The sequence below is a fragment of the Phoca vitulina genome, unplaced genomic scaffold, assembly GCF_004348235.1.
Source record: "Phoca vitulina isolate PV1807 unplaced genomic scaffold, GSC_HSeal_1.0 scaffold1, whole genome shotgun sequence".
Lineage (NCBI taxonomy): Eukaryota > Metazoa > Chordata > Mammalia > Carnivora > Phocidae > Phoca > Phoca vitulina.
This window is the reverse complement of record NW_022589704.1, coordinates 14,701,921-14,719,142: the sequence shown is the minus strand read 5'-3', so window position 1 is coordinate 14,719,142 and position 17,222 is coordinate 14,701,921. Positions and strand designations below refer to the sequence as shown.

The window sequence follows — 17,222 nt, the reverse complement described above, 5'->3', positions numbered from 1 at the left end:
AAGGCGGCTAAGCCACCACAGAGGCTCAGGTGGGTACTGCCACCTTCTTATTTTCATTTTCTTAAAGATGCAAGAAGCCTGAAGTTTAAAGCACAAAATTGCTTCCACCAGTCTCATGAATTCTGAAGCACCTCCTGCACCATGCTGATTTCACATTGCAGAATGGTTCAATGCTGTAACCCTGACTCTCCTGCTACCATAGCAACCTGTTGGTTCAAAATGAATTGGACCGCAGGATTATCACTAAGGGGGAGAGGGGAGGGGCTTCTGCCTTATTTATTTTTTAGTCAGTTCACTGTGCAGTGCGTATGAGTGGAATAACCAGGAAGGAATGATTCTGTTGTTTCTTTTAAAATCTATATTGCATTTTAAAAAACCGTGGTTGTTAGATATTCATGTAACATCTATAGAAGTCAGTTTATCATTGCATTATCATTGGGATGTAGAGAACAAATAAAATCAAAATTAAAGCCTTTATCATCTCATTGAAAATTCATTGTAAGGAAAAGATGGGATTTGGAGCAGTGTGTAGAAAGGACAATCATATGAAATTGGAACTTAATCTCATCAGTTTTCCCTGAACTTTCGCATGAATTGGGATTTTAAGCTTAAAATAAACCTGAAGTGTTGGTTTATGCCACCTACAGACTTCTGAACATTTCAATTCCCATGAAAAGGCCCCGGTTAAATTGGAACCCATGACAGATGGAATCAGAACTTGTTGCTTCATCACAAAGCCCTTTCCTAAAATAGCTGCAGCAGGAGAAGTAATCCTGTTTGTAAATGGAGGAAAAGAGCTTTCACAACATGGTCTATTTTTGTGGAAATACATTATGTGCATCACTTATATCCCTCTTTTTACATAATGTCTAATACTAGGTTGCAACATTGCAAATGATTAATAATAGTTTTTGATTAATTGATTGGGAAGTTCTGCCATATATCTAGAAATACTTTGTTCTGGGCACTGTAAAGCCACTTCACACACTTTACCAATAAATCCTTGCAATAGCCCTATAAAGTAAACATAAACCCTCCCTCAGATGCAAACAGATTAATTGCCTGACAAAATAAAGGAGCAAAGCCAGGATTTGACTCAGTTTTGTTTTGTTTTGTTTATTAGCCCAAAAGCCTCTTCTCCATGTAAATGTTCCAATGCTTTAGGTAGGTCAGAGGACTTTCTAGAACTGAAATCTGAATGGTCTTTGAGCTGTGATATAGGAATTGACACTCCAGGCAACATTAGAAAACCTAGATTAGTATGTGGTAGTCCACACTAACCCTATCATACATGTGTGAAAACTTAATTGTTTGAAACAGCAAACTCTTGAGTGTCTCTAGATCTCAGGGTTAGAAAAATGCCAGCTAAAAAGGGATGCCCATGTGGGAATCTAGGGTCAGACTCAAACTCAAATTAAGTTGAATATTAAATTAGGTATTTTTTAAAGAATAACCCATGGCACCATTTGAGATTTCGTATGTGCTGAAAACACCAAGGTCAAGAGCCCCTTCAGACGACCATGTGGGATGCACATTAGGCGATTCACTTTACTCTTTCCTATTAAATGAGCTGAAGGTTCAGGGGCATATGCACAGACTTCATAAAGCACAAAAGAATAAAGAAGAAGGTATGCTTGCTAACATCTGTTCATTCACTCACCACATGTCTATTGAGTAGCTCACTTGAAAGAGACAGAGATTGGGCATTGTAGAGGATATTGAGAGGATATTCAGAGAAGATTCCTGACTTGAGAGCTTATAATTCAACAGATGAGGCAGACAGGTCAACATGACTAACCATGGCCATGTGGCACAACAAGAGAAATAAACATCGCAGTGAAGGTAAAGGAAAATCACTGTGAAAGCCGAGGAAAAGGAGTAATCAGTGCACTCTTAACGGGGGCAACAGCATGTCCACTAAACCTTGCAGAACAACTGCAATGTTGGAAGAGTCCATCAGACTGAGGAAGCAAAAGCATCGAGATATAAATATGTCTTGGAGCAACAGAAAGAACTAAGGTGGCTATTACATCATTGTGTCTTAAGCACAGACGGCCCTTTCTTTACCCAATCCTTCCACCCCATCACCCACTGTTCCCCAGTGATGTCCAGAAGTCACATCAATGATAATGATTTAATGAAAGGACTTCAAGGGAAAAAAGAGTCTGACAAAAGAACAAACCTCAAGGTATCAACAATACACTTCTTACTTGAAATGTACTGTCCTGAGAACAGTAGACAGAGTGGCTATGGGCATATGTAAATAATATAGAAATTAACTATAAATACACATGTGGGTTTGGACTTCCAGAAAAACTTGCTGAAGATTGCTACAATAAACCCTCTAGAAGGTAGATACTGTCTGAACATTTGCAGACAAATCGTCATCTTTGTTCCAAATCAAAAGACTTCAACTTGCCTGGAAAACTCCACTGACATTTCAGTTCCTGGTTCTTTTCAAACTTCAGAAGTACCCTGATCAAAACCCACGGGGCTTCTTAGCCTTCCAACCGTCAGGAATAATAGTCGCAGCATAAATAGCGTTAGCTGTAGTAGCTATATATTCACACTGGCATAGTTTATATCAGCATGTGACTAATTTCTATAGCATTTCTAATAACAGTAATCTTTTTCTTCTATGGAGTAAAATAACTATAATTCTCACCTATATTGATAAAAATACCAAAATAACTATAATTTTGTGGTGCTGGAAAACGACATCATCTTAGAGGATTGCCTAATCATGGCATAGGCCCTTCTGATAATGCTTAAGTTGGAGAAATATCTGAACCCACTTGTCACAAGCTGACAATTTCTACCTATCTCTTCCTGCTAAGTCACAGAGGTAACTGAGCTTCAGTGCCCCTGCTGTGTTCCCTTTAGGCAAAGATGGAAGACTTGGTAAAGGAGGATATTGAAATCTGGATCAGGAATTTTATTCATTAATTTCATTCTATAAAAATTTTAAGTGGATCTTAAATCTGTATTGATGTAATAAAATTGCTGTTTCTTTATTCTTTCAACAAGGATTTATCTTGTTTTACTGTTCAAGACTTTTGCCTCTTATTCCCAATTCCTTAATTTCGTTGATAGCTAGTTTCTATGCACTTTCTACGTTCCAGTTACTAATCTAGGGAGCTAGAGGTGCAACCATGGATAAAGCAAACAGTAGCTACCTCCTAGTGGTGGAGGAGTGGGCAATAAATAAGATAACACTGTAAATTAAGAATGCTAGATGTAGGGGGCCCCTGGATGGCTCAGTTGGTTAAGGGTCCAGCTCTTGGTCTTGGCTCAAGTCTTGAACTCAGGGTGGTGAGTTCAAGCCCCAGCTTGGGCTCCATGCTGGGGGTGGAGCCTACTTAAAAAAAAAAAAAGAATGCTCAGTGTAGTATGTGGTAAAGAGAAAGGGTCAAGCAGGGAATGGAGACAGGAAAAGTATGTAGGAGTTTAAATTTGAGGAGGAGTAGCATTGAGAAGTCAATATTTGTGCCAAAAACTTGAAATAGGTGAGGGAGAAAACCATGCAGATATTTTGGGAAATAGCACTTCTGAAAGAGGAAACAGCAAATGTAAAAGTCTTGAGGTGGGAGTATGCTTGGCATATTCGAGGAACTGAGGAGGCCAGTGCCCATAGAAAGGAAAGCATAATGGAAAGAGTACTAGGAAATGAGTTCAGAGCCAGACCAGGTAGGCAACTATAGATCATAGCAGTAACTTTGGCTCTCAGTCTTGGGTATCATCTGATCTGGATTATAATTGGGTCATATTGGTTGCTCTGTTTAGATTGCACTGAAAAGAGAGTGGAAGCAGGGAAAACCAATAGGAGGATATTCCAATAACCCAGGTGAGAGATGATCATGGTTTGTAGCATGTTGATAATAGCGGAGATGGTAGGAAGATGGACTGTGGATATATTTTGAAGTCGAAACAACAGGATTGGATGCCAGTTCATGAATGAGTTATAGGATAAAGAGAAGAGTCAGGGACAAAACCATGGGTTTTGGTTTGAAGAAGTCAGATGGAAAGATCTGTGAGAGGAGCTGGAAGTTTGTCAAGGAGAGGGAAACCTGGGATTCTTCTATGGTCAAGTTACATGTGAGATATCTACTGGATATCCAATGGGGATGTCATCTAGACAATTGAATTAATGAGTATGGAGTTCAGGTTAACATTATGGACTGGACATACAGATTCATCTAAGGAATGAGTGCAGACAGGAAAGAGAAGGATTCCAAGGTCTGAGTGCCAGCCTCCAATGTTCAGAGGTTGAAGAGATAAAAAAGGGACAGTAAAGGATAAGTGAAAGAGTAGCCAGTGAAGTAGAGGGAGAGCCAGGCATGTGCAGTGGCCTGAATACCAAGAAAATAAGGTGTTTAACAGTGCCAAATGTTGCTAGAACAAATGAGATAAGGACTTGGAATGATCATTGTACCTAGCAATATGGAATCATTGCTGATCTCAACAGGAGCCATTTCTGTGAAGTGGGAGTAAAAACCTGACTGAAAGGGGTTTTAGATGTGAGAAAAGAATTTGGTTAAGTGTACGCAACTCTTTAGAGAGTCTTTCTTTAAAGGGAAGAATAGGCATGAAGAATTGGTGTAAGGGAAAGCAGAGTCAGGAGAGGTTCTTGCTTGCTTCGTGGATGTTTCATTGGTTTTGCAGATGAAAGAAATTGCAAACTATTTGTATGCTGAAAAAGATCATCCAGTAGAAAGAACAAAGCTGATGCACAAAAAAGGGGAGAATTTCTGAAGCAAGGTTCTCAAGTAAGCATGAGGGCTGAATTGAGTGCACAAGTGGAGGGGTTAATAAAGAAGGAAGTACAGTTATCCACAAGAACAGGAAAGCAGGGAATGTATCACCACAGAGGCAGGCAGGCAAACAAAAATAAAGATGGGGGGTGGTGCCTGGGTGGCTCAGTTGGTTAAGCATCTGCCTTTTGCTCAGGTCATGATCCCAGGGTCCAGGGATTGAGCCCCGCATTGGGCTCCTTGCTCAGCAGGGAACCTGTTTCTCCCTCTCCCTCTGCCTGCCAATCCCTTTGCTTGTGCTCTCTCTCTGTCAAATAAATAAATGAAATCTTAAAATAAAATGGAGATGAGACTCTGTAGACCTTCTCTTCTGATGGCTTCATTTTTCTCAGTGAAACAGGAAGCAAGATAATCATGTGCGTATAGGTTGTGGAGGCAGGGTTGAATATTTGTGGACAGAAGGAAAGTATGAAATTACTGTCTAAGGGGAAAGAGCCTCAGTAGACATGGGGCATATTAGAATTCCAACACAGCATTATGGACTGCTTGAGGTCAGTAGGCATGAATTTAAAATGAAATCAGTCAGTGTGGTTGTATGTCTTTCACCTGCTATGTTCAGTTGTAGGAGAGAAGGTAAGAGTTGGTGGAGAATTGGACTTAACTAGAATTCCTAGATTAGCAAATAAATTACAATTAATTACAATGAGAGACTGAAGAGAGTTAAGGCTTACAAGGAGTATAATGATGAACCATGAAATTTAAGACTGGCAAGGTGGGTGGTGAAGAATAAAGAGGGTGGGAGAGAGTAGAAAGATGGTAGGATCCATGAATAACATCTTATTGGTGGGTGTGGGTGATTATTGGAACTCAGGTGCCAGAGGAAGTGCATTGAAAATATAGAAGGTAGTTGTTAGAGTAAAATGTTTAGGATTTAGATTTAGGTTAGGTCACAGTTATTGCTAAGGAGAAGAACTGTGAGTAAATAGCTGATGGAGGATGGTGCCTGGAAAGGGCTGGAAAGATCTTCAGGGATATTGAAATTGACAAGTATTATGAAGGATCAGTGCTAAAAGGAATGAAGTGAGCAGGAGCTACTATCTTTAATGAATGAGTGACTTGGAGCAGGGGATGAATGCAACAACAAGGGGTAATGAGTAGGTACTGAATGACGCATGACATTCAAAGTACCAAATCAATATGCTGTATGTCTTAAATTTTCACAGTGTTATTTGTCAAATATATTTCATTTTTTTAAAAAAAAGGGCCATTATTCTGGCTGTTCTGGATGTCCAACATTTTAGCTTGACCTTTACTTGGATTTTGTGACCCTCTATTTATGTTTTTAATATATCTCATTTGAATTGGTTTTACTTTCACCTGCATCTAAGATAATTTTCACTAATAACAAAGCTGTGTATTAACTACACCCCCCCCAAAAAAAGTTGAAAAATAAATGTCCCATAAGCAGCAAAAAGGAGTAAGGAAGAGTTTCAGGGGCAGCAGCAACCTCAGAGGAGAGAGGTGAGTTTCCTTTAGAGCAAGAAGGTAAAGAGAATATTCAGAGAAAAGGTTCAGGATGCAGGGAATTTTGCTGATGACCGACCTTGAGTATCAAAGGGCATAATAAAAAATGTCATAGAATATGGAAAAGAGTGGGAACTGGGGTCAAAAAAGGTGATATACAAGGTTTAGTGAGGGTTGAGTGTGGGAAATGAGGAATAACTTGGACATTTTGTCATAAAGGGCACAATCAGATTAGTCCTAATTGTTCCCGAGGCAGGTAGGGTGGAACAGCTGTGAGTGTTAAGGGGACAGAAGGCTGGTAGTGGGGGACCTTGGCAAGAGCATAGAGACTGCTAGGCTGCTACCTGACTTCCAATGGAGGCATGCACTCCTACAAGGGGTGCAGTCTTAGTGCCCAGGCAATTCTTCTTCTTGCAGTGGTAGCCTGCAGAGGGCATCTGTTTGGAGGGCTCAAGCTACTCCCTGACTTCTGCTGAAGGAGGCTTCTGGGCAGACAAAGAGGCTGTGTTGCTCTAATCCCAACTAATTTGTCATTTACATCCTTAAATGGTACTTAGAGCTTTCTGTCTTACACTAGTGAGCAATGTACTAAAGCACTTATGAAGAAAAAATCATTGGATCAGAAATAAGTCTGATGACTCAGTAGCTGGGGATATGGTGGTATTGCAAAAAGGCAAAGATGCTTGCTGACTGGTGCTGGAGAGAAGTCAGGCAAAGAATATACATTCCAAATTAAAGTAGCTCCCCAATGGCCAATCCTGATGCCTACAATGTCATCCTTAGAGAATCATGGAATTTCAAGTCTGAGACTTTTAAGAAAAAAGTATCACATTGTAGCAGAATGAGCGCAGGGTTTGACATCCTACTGATTTGTGTGTAGATCCCAGCCTGGAGACTCAGCTGTATCATGTCCCGTAACTTGTGCTCAATTCCTAACCTCTGGGTAGAATGTCCAAATGTCACAGTGAGGGCATTTCTGTTGAGTGGAGTCATGTGCCAAGTTCTCCTTCCTGCTTAGGGTTGGCATGGAAGTAGTCACAGGGTTGACTTAGGATACTAGGAGTGACTTCTTGTGTGAAACAGAAAGTTGAAGAGAATATACAAAGGGCAGAAGATATATGTGGACATCTGCCAAGCATGGCATATAGTATGTACCTAGACCTTAAACCACCCAAATATCCTGGATCCCTCCATAATCTTCAATTCATAGTATTGTCTAGTGAGGTAGTCTTTATTTTGAAAGTATTTGAGTAAAGTATTGAGTATTAATTAATTAGGTATTAATTAGAAACACTGTACCTCTAAGGTCTCTTCCACTTAACAGATTCTAGAATTCCACAAAATTGTGTGTGAATTTAGAAAAGAGTCTAGCCAAAATTGTAAAGTAGAAAAACCTACACTCAATGTTTTCCCCCAGGTATGCAGGCCCTCTCTTTGCCTTTTGACCATTCAAGGATCTCCTCCCCTCCCTACCCCAGGCACACAGACACACCCACACACGCATACATACCACAGGTGCCGTCACTTGGAAGTAACCCACCCTGAGACCTCATGAATCTCTCACCATCCCACTTCCAAAGTCCCAATTCAGCTGACAGGGCACTTCCCTTAGAAACTACGTAGTGAAGTGACGAAGAACTCAGGCTTTGGTAACTCGTAACACCAAGTGACTTTGGGAAAGTTATTTTTTTCTTTTTCTTTTTTAATTTAATTTTATTATGTTATGTTAATCACTATGCATTACATCATTAGTTTTTGATGTAGTGATCCATGATTCATTTTTTGAGTATAACACCCAGTGCTCCATTCAATATGTGCCCTCTTTAATACCCATCACCAGGCTAACCCATCCCCCCACCCCCCTCCCCTCTAGAACCCTCAGTTTGTTTCTGAGAGTTATTTAACCTTTCTGAGTTTTGCTTCTCCTGATGTAAAACAGGGATAATAAGAGACCCTTGACAGTGTTACAGTGCAGACTAAATGAGGTAAAGTGTTTAGTACGGTGCCTGGTGTGTAATAGGCATCCAGTAAATAGTAATTATTTATTTCCTTGTTTCTTTTATGACTATTACTGTTTTGTTGCTATGTATCTTTTCTTGTGCCTGCTGCCTTTGCTGTTGTTGATTCCCTGTTGATATGTTAGGATGATATCATTCCCCAACATGACACACATTGTAACAATCACACACTGCCTAGCCCACTCAGGATTCTCTCAAGTACAAGGACAAAAGAGAAGGCAATTGGTGTTTTCCACTGTGCCTGTGCTCATTCACTTACCTGACAGTTTGAGGGTCCTTAGCCCCTCTCAAATCATACAAAAGAGGCATCAGCCTTGTCTTCTGAGGACCAGGGTGATCTGGAAATAGGTAGGTTACTTCCAAGTCTGTAGTTATTTCTGATTGCCCTGAACGCAGCTTTTTTTTTTTTTTTTCCAAAGCTGGTTATGGGTATGGAAGACTTAAATGTATTTATTTATTTATAAATCAAAGGTGCAAGGTAAAACTATGACAATAAAAGTCTTATTCCATAAATCATATATGTGAGAAAAGCCATAGGCAAGTGTTAAGCAGTGGGCTATTAGAAGATGTTACATTCTAAGCACATAGCATAATAATATATTTACAATTATTTCTTACCTGGGTTGACTGTGGAAGATAAGGATTTTCTCTTTGGGGTCCATAGTCATTGTCTCTGGCTTTCCAGAATGAATAGTCCACATTTGTCGAGAAATAACATTTATTAATCAACAATTAAACACACAATAGAAAAGGCCTTATGAATAAAACTATATATTTATAATGCTTTATTTTTTTTTGCTCCAGAACTTCACAAAACACTACAGACAGTAACAAAATAATTCAATAAATATTAAAAACTTTCAAGAGAATTATAGGACACTCTTTATCATATGTGAGCATCAACAATGCCACAGCCATTAAATACACTATTAAACACTATCACAGATATCTTTCTTGAATAAGGGATATGATTAATTTTTTTATCCAGAAGTCATAACATTGACACATATCCATACACAAGAGAATAGCTCAGAATAAGTGAAGCAGATACCCCAGTGAAATGGAATCATCTGCCTGTACATCATTTAAGGATATTACAGTGTTAACAGGATAGAAGTCAACACACTAAAGAGAAATGTTAGGGTTTTCTTGGGGTTGGAGGAAGAAATTAGGGCATTTAATGAAAACTCTTACATATTTTCCATTGCTCTCTTAGCAATATGCTCCCTTCCCTTTTCTGCCTTTTCTTGGTTGAGGTATTCCAGCACTTTCATTAACAGATCTTCATCCAAGTACTGTCTGTTTGGGGTATCGTCATTCTTTGGGGGCGCCACAGGGAGCCTTTTGCTTACCGAGGCCAGTTTGTCAGTCTCCTGAGAGCTGCCTTGATTCAAATGCTCTTTGATGGCCTGCTCGATTTGGTCCTCGTCCTGCAGGTTATCTTCAGATGAGACTTGACTTGGAACTCGCTTCACCTGGTTTGAATTCATGATCTCAGGGTATTTCACTAGCATCCTGGCCAAGTACTCTCCTAATTCTTGATCCTTGTCATTCAGGTTTTCATATGCCATTTGCCTGTTCTCCACATCTGGTGCCCAGGCCCCTTTGGGAAGCTGGTTTGCTCTCGATCTTCCAGGACCATAGGGGAGTCTTGGCAGAACTTTCTCTCGGTTATACTGACTGGAAAAATATGGAGGCTTTTGGTTTGCTGCACTCTCCATCCCTAAAAGATTTAAGATGTCCTCAACAGTGAGCCCATCTGGTAGGGCCTCTGCCATAGCACGGCCAGGTGTTTTGGAGTAGCCATTCTTGGAGAGCATTTTATTTTGGAACAGGTCTGGATGGTCTACGTCAACCTCTGAGATGTCATCTAGGTCAACGGGAAGTTCAACCTCCTGCTCTGGTTCCACTGATCCATTTGGCTTCTCTCCAGTTTTCAGCATGTCAATTAAGTCTTCAGGGGGTATCTGTAAATTCCTTGAGATTTCAATCAGCTGATAAATAGACTGAGAATCAAGTGGTTTCTCAAAAAGCCTGGTTGCTCTTTCCCCGTTCTGCCCATTCTGTGACCTCCCACTGCCTGCGGCATTCACTAACCTTTTCAGATATGCAATGACTTTGGAGACATCATCTGAGAGTTGGTCTTTACCCTCTTTCCGGAGATCTTCATCTTGGAGGCCCAGCTGTCCCGAACGCTTCACTTCATCGTTGATTTGTTCATTTTTTTCTACATTCTCTTTGCTGTCTCTTACCTCTTCCTGGGTTTGACTCTCTATCTTTTCTTCTACTGGGTTCCAGTCTTCTCCCCCAACCACATCTTCATAAGCAATGTTATTGGCCTTGTAGATGTCATCTTCATCATCTGTGTAAAGTTTTTGCTCCTCATCAACTCTCTCACGCTTCTGGTTGTTTGGTCCCGTCAGTTTCCCCAGCTCTTGGAACACGGATTCTAGTGTGGCAAGACTTTGAGGAGTATATTGTTCTTCTACTATTTCATTTGTGCGTTTAAAGGGGTTATCCCTGGAATTCTCTTCATACATAGGAGGGAGTCGTATGTGCTTGAGCTTCCTCTCTGGCCACTGTTGAGCCTCGTAATCATCAGGCATGTCCATTGGAAAGTTCTTTTCTGAATTCAAGGCATAGGGCTTTTCTTTTGGTGCAGACTGAGGCACATTTTCAGCCTGTCTCAAAGCTTCAAGTATTATCCTCATCCATTCATCTTCACTCAGGGAATCCCTTGTACTTTCTGGCAAGTGACTTTCATCACCATTTTCTTTTTTCTGAAGGGGAACAGAGAGTCCTTGATAGGGATTGTAGTCTGGGCTGTTTTCTTCTTTGTGAGCTTGTTGTCGGAGTTTTTCTATGTATTCTAAAGCTCTGATCATTTCAGGACTGGGAAACTTTTGGACACTTTCCAATCTGAGGTCTGGTTCCTTCTGAAGCAGCTGGTTTCGCTGAAATGAAGCTGCTTCATCCCCAGAGATGAGGAAAATTAAAGGGATGAGAGACAGGGCTGTTCCAAGCCGGTGAGTCTTAGCTTCTGCCATGTTTGAAAGATGTCCTTAAAGCATAGAAAATATGAGTTAATAGAAATGAAAAACTAGAAGACACTATAGCAAAACAAGTAACTGATCATTGAGGGAAAACATACAGCAGAGATTATTCCACATTAAACTTGGGATGACTCTTTTTAAAAGCACACATATTTCCTATATAACCCTCACAACCTAACTACAGGAATCTAGTAAAATTGTTACCCAATTTCATCAAGTTTTCATGGCATTCACTTTGTTAAAATAATAACAAAAATACTGATATGAGGTTTCTCAAATTTTATTTTTTAATTTGCAAAACATGTAGTTAGTTTTTTTAGTATGCATTGTCTGTTTAATAAAAAATTCCCAAGCTGATTTTTAGTTCTCTTGTATAGCATTCCTATTGAAAACATTGGCAAAAAAAAAAAAAAAATTAGTTGGCTTAATTTAAAATATGCATGTACATACACACACACACACACACACACACACACACACACACACTAAATGATTTCCTTAAGGTTGTATAAAAAATCATGTGGTTAAGTTCCTGAATTGTCCATCTAATTTTTTGTAGAAACACTATAGCAGTGACATTACATACAATGAAGTAATACAGCATCTTAATGTCAATCATACTGAATTGCCTTGTGGATGAGTCCTATTTACCTACAGTTTTCAGAAATAACTTTGTTCTCACTCTGACACCAAACCCAACTGACAATTTTAAAGGTTCTATACCTTAATAACCTCCAGAACATTCTCTGGTCCCAGCGAGTAGGCTAACCTAGTGAAGTTTTTTTTCTGTATAAACATACTGAAAAAGTAAACTTTTAAAATATTTGTGCTCCATATTTCTTCTAATCATTTTATTTGTGACTGTCTTGCAAAATGCAATCATGGTTATATTTTTCATCAGCCTTCAAGAATGCATAGTAAATAATAACAGATGCTACAGAGAGAACATAAGTTTTCCTAACCAGTCTATTTCTGAACTTGTGAGTGTTCAGATTCAGCTTGACTTATGTCTGTGTCTATTTTGGTGTGGACCTGTGAAATCTTAAATGACTCATACTGTTAGAAAATCTTAAAATAACCACTATGTAACTCCCAATTTAGATAAACACAGACGATATGTTGAATTCTTCCTACTTAAAAATCTTCATTCATTTTTTCCTCCAATGTCTTATTATCTCACATATGAATTAGCAAAGGGATTATTTTTTTACATGTTTTACATTCAGAGCTGCTAACACTGAAAAATTATTTTAATATTTGCAATTTTTGTTGCAAATAAATGTGAGGAGAGCTCATAAATTTGTTCATGATATCTTATTTGCATCATGATTTTGTGACATACAAGCTAAGTTTTGTGGGTACAATATTCTGTTAGCTTAGATATCAATTGTAGAAAATATCATTTTTCATCATTTGGTATTTAAGTAATGCTTTCAGTTTTTAGAACTTAACAGTGGTTGTAGTTATAGAAATTTCTTTAGCTTAAATGCATATAATTATTAAAATGATTCCCATTAATCAGACTACTTCATTTACTGCAAGAAAAAAATCTTTAAAAGCATGTCAGAGAAAACTCCTGAAATATTTACTATGAATTAATGTTTACTATAAGAAATTTAATTCATAGATTCTTAGATTTAAATAAAAGTACGTTATAATTTCTTCTTTATATTATTTCAGGATGCATTTAGCTTTGATTATCTATTTTCAACATTGGCATTTGAAATAGTAATTTTAAGAATCTTAATGAACTTATTTTCTTCAAAACCATTATCCTGGGGTATTCTTAATATATGAGTTATGTGTTTGTCTTTAAAATCATTATCTTGTAGATGGGCTTTGCTGTGGAATTGGGGCAGAATATTTAATGCAGGTATTTAAACCACAGCCTAACATATGCTATCCTTTGGTCATATATAAGGTTTCAGTTTGGATGACATAGTTACTGCCTTTGAGTAAGACTCAAGGGATTTCTTTCCCAGGTAGCAGTTCTTCAATATACTGAAAAAGGTTTCAACAGCTCTAATATCCTATGTACAATTTGAACTAGTGCTTCATAAGCTAAAAATGTCTTTTCTATTGAAATTAAGACTGGAACATTGACAAATACAGGATATATTTAATCTAATTTGAGCAATTCCACTGGTTAAGATACAGAAAAAAGAAATGTGTCCCATTAAAAATGTCCAGCAAAATATTGTATAACCTCTTTCAATCAAAACATAATAATAATATCTTACACAGTTATGAAGGTTTTCCTCATGGTAATTCAAAATTAACAACTCTCTGCAATTCATAGTCATATCTAACCTATAACCCAAGATAATATTGCACCCTGAATAAAAGAAAAAAACTGTACTCAGGATAATTCTAATCCTACTTTCCTGGGACTAAAACTAGGAAATAACAATGTGAGCCCTTTCAGAGTATATCAATTCAGAAAATAATTTTATATAGTTTATTAATTTTGAGCCCTTGTAAGGTAAATGTCAAAGAAAAAAAGAACTAGTTCCAAAATTGGTTGCCTCTATGACTAATGTATTTAACAGCCTTTGAATGATTGGAAACATACTGCTCAGAATATTAAACATATAAATTATATCTCTGGCTTTGTATCTAGTTTTTAAGAGAAGAAACAATACATTAAGGAAAGAAACAAAATAATCAGGCTTAGTTAACTTTACATTAATATGGGTATTGACACTAAAATCCTTAACTTTTTCACACTTCTTACATATGGTTATCCAAATAGCATCATGGTTATAAATATCCAACAGCATCTATAAATCATAGATTGAATTCTGTATGTACATATATAGTGTCCTTACATTGATTGAAGAGCAGCAGGTTGCTATTCAGTTATTCTATAGATATAAGGTTGCCAAACGGTCTTTTTCTTCTCAGCTAGGAATTAAGGAAAGAACACGCAATTTAGAACTTTCCAGTAAATCAAAGAGAAAAGCAGTCTTACCTCCTTTTTATATGGCAGAGGAGGTCCACAGCATGTTCCTCCCAGTGCTCCGGGTGAGCTGCTCGGGCCGTTTCAGCACCCGGACAGCTCCTGGGCTTATAGAGAGCCGCTGCGCCTGACTCCGCACTGCCACACTGACGTCACCGGGCTCAGCCACAAACCCGAGCACAAGCGAGTTTTTTCAAAGAACCCAAGAGAAAATAATCACTTTATATATTTGAGGGGGAAAAAAATGCTGCATGCTTACGCCACCTGTCTTTTCGTGGCAAAAATTGCAGTTTTTTCTTTCATCAAAATTTTTGAGGCTTGAAATAAAATGCTCTGCACAATTTCCCTTAGAAATAAAGAAATCTGTCAGACAGACATGGCTAATTGAAATATAATCTCATCTATGTTCTAATATCTTGTGATAAGTGTTTCTTGTTGCTGTTGTTTTTGTCGTTATAAAAAAGTTTTACACACAAGGACTTTTTTTTCTACATTGTCCACAAAGAAATTACATTACCATTCCCTTGTATACTCCAAGAGGAATGGAAGGCACATTATTAATATGAAAAGTCATATTTCATATCATGACCAGAAGCAAAATTGTTTTTAAACTCCATTTATTTGAATAAAAAAGAAAGTATTCTCTTTTTTTGTATGAGAATAAACTTTAAGGCTCTAATGAGTTGGAATTTTGCTTTAGAGCTTCAATATAATTTTGAAGCAGGTATTTCTAAGATTTCAGGTCTACCAGTTGATAATTCTATATGAATCTGTTGGTATCTTTTGCAATATCTGTCTCAAAAAAGGAGGCTTAGAGGTTGAATGTTAATGAAAATACTTCCATTAAATAAAAAATGGATTCTTTTACTGTTAGAGAAAAATGTGACACGTATGTAATGGGAATTCACCTGTAATTGAGAGGAAGTAGCTATAAATATTTTTCTTTTCCTATGGAATCAGATGAATTGAATACCTTTCATAAATGTGACCAATCCAGGAAATAAGATAGTAGTTAACTCCCAACCTCTCAGATTTGTAATTTATGACCAGTGCTCTGCTTTGCCAGATAACATGATTATTTATTTTAATAATTCATACAAGTCTAAATTTTTACCTGTTTTATTAAAGATGTGTTTTCTAGAAACTGTATGTTTTGAAAGATACTTTAAGTATGAAAAAAATCTTGCTGTATAAGAGATCCCTTTATATCTAGGGTTAAATGAATAATCAGCTACTGATTTGTCCATTCAATAAGTTGCAATGCCTACTAAGCGCCAGATACAAAGATGAATTATATATGTATGTTAGTTTATATATGATATCATATATATATATGTATGAAAGCTTTTTATGACATCATATGTATATGACTATATATATATGGCTCTCTATATATACTTTTGAGGATCCTTTAGTCTAGTGGGGATGACAGACAAACAGATTATTTTGATATAAATTGGAAAGCACTAAGAAAGAGGTTAGCCAGAGGTGTTTGGGAAGCACTGTGGGGAGCCATTTGGTTCCATCTACAAATTCAAGGGAAAAAAGGCCTCCTGGGAAAAGAAGGCTTTGCTAAGGTATCTCATTATCACGTTTTATTAAAATGATTTCTAGCTATGTTAGGTAAACCACAGTATTCTTGAAATCCTCAAGGAAATAGGAATAGTTTAAAATATTAGGGAAAAAACAATCTTAGGGAAAATTACCCTTGATTTTTCCCTCCTCCCTTCCTTCTTTCCCTGCTCTCCTACTGAAAATATTTGATTTTTCCAAATGACCAGACCACCATCATCTGTGAATTGACATGGAACTCATAGTTTCAGACTTAAACCCTATGGCCAATTCATCTAATATTTTTATGCTTCTTAATGAGTTTTTAGAGCAAGGTCAAGTGCTAGGTTAAAGAGAAAAGGTTGAAAATCCCATTTCTCAACCACTATCTCAATGATGTCGGCTCTTTTGCTGCTATTTTTGTTAGCTTTATATACATAATAACATTTTCTTTAACCTTGATAAATATTTAAGCCACTCTGAGTTTGACCTAATTTGTTTTCTAGTAGTTCTGTGTGGCCACTTGAACTAACCAGTATCAATACTGCCCCAGGAAATTCTGCAAGTTTAATCTTGAAGGGTTGGTTCAACATAGGTCTCAATAGCTCTCAAGGAAGTCACTCTTGACTAGGCTAGTTCAGGAATTGAACTTTTTTAACAAGGACCAGAAGCTATAGTGTTTCTAAGGCCCCAAAGTCAATCTCTTTCCTGAGGTTAATTATCCAAAATCCATACAAAACGTCATTCAAAAACTCCAATTGAGATGTCAGGAGGCAGCTGCTGGGATGGACTGACTCCATCAGCTACAGGTGCGGGTAGAGTAATGAGCCATATGTGGGTAAGTGAATTCCTGCCTACTGTATGATACAAAGATAAATACATATCATTTAGTGAGTTCCATTATGTTCCAAGCACTGTAGTTGGAATTTCTACAATCTAATTTAATCCTCGTGTAACTACAACAGATAGTTATTTTTATCTCCATTTTGCAGAGGACAAAACCAAAATTCAGAAATAAATAAGTGAGCCACTGGTTCCTCACTCATAACTGGTAGAGGTATGATTTGAACCTAGTTCTTTCCAAAGGTATTTCCATAACTCTGCTGGGTTATAGGAATAGAGAAATGAGTATGGCATGGATCCAACCATTAAAGATCCAAGTCTAGAATGTAGTCACTTTGACAAAAATCCTCAGGGGTTGTCCCAATTGCTTTTCTTGGTCACTGTCCAGATGGCCTAGGCCCAGACTCCTATCTGGGACTGCAAAAATGGAAAACAAGAGTTGACATTAGATCACTTTAATATTGCTATGTGGCATATTATAATGTCTTCCAAACAAGAGAGTAATTACTGAGTTTGGAAAATT

The 17,222-nt window shown here is 37.7% G+C and overlaps 1 protein-coding gene across 1 annotated transcript; it reads right to left on the bottom strand.

Annotated features, from left to right (window-relative positions):
* Positions 1-8,993: 8,993 nt before the first annotated feature.
* On the bottom strand, positions 8,994-14,522 carry SCG2 (secretogranin II). Its single transcript, XM_032401230.1, has 2 exons — positions 14,318-14,522; positions 8,994-11,354 (listed from the first exon to the last, which is right to left on the bottom strand). The coding sequence occupies exon 2, from the start codon at positions 11,338-11,340 to the stop codon at positions 9,484-9,486; it is 1,857 nt and encodes a 618-aa protein (XP_032257121.1). The 5' UTR covers positions 11,341-11,354; positions 14,318-14,522; the 3' UTR covers positions 8,994-9,483.
* Between the last annotated feature and the right edge of the window lie 2,700 nt (positions 14,523-17,222).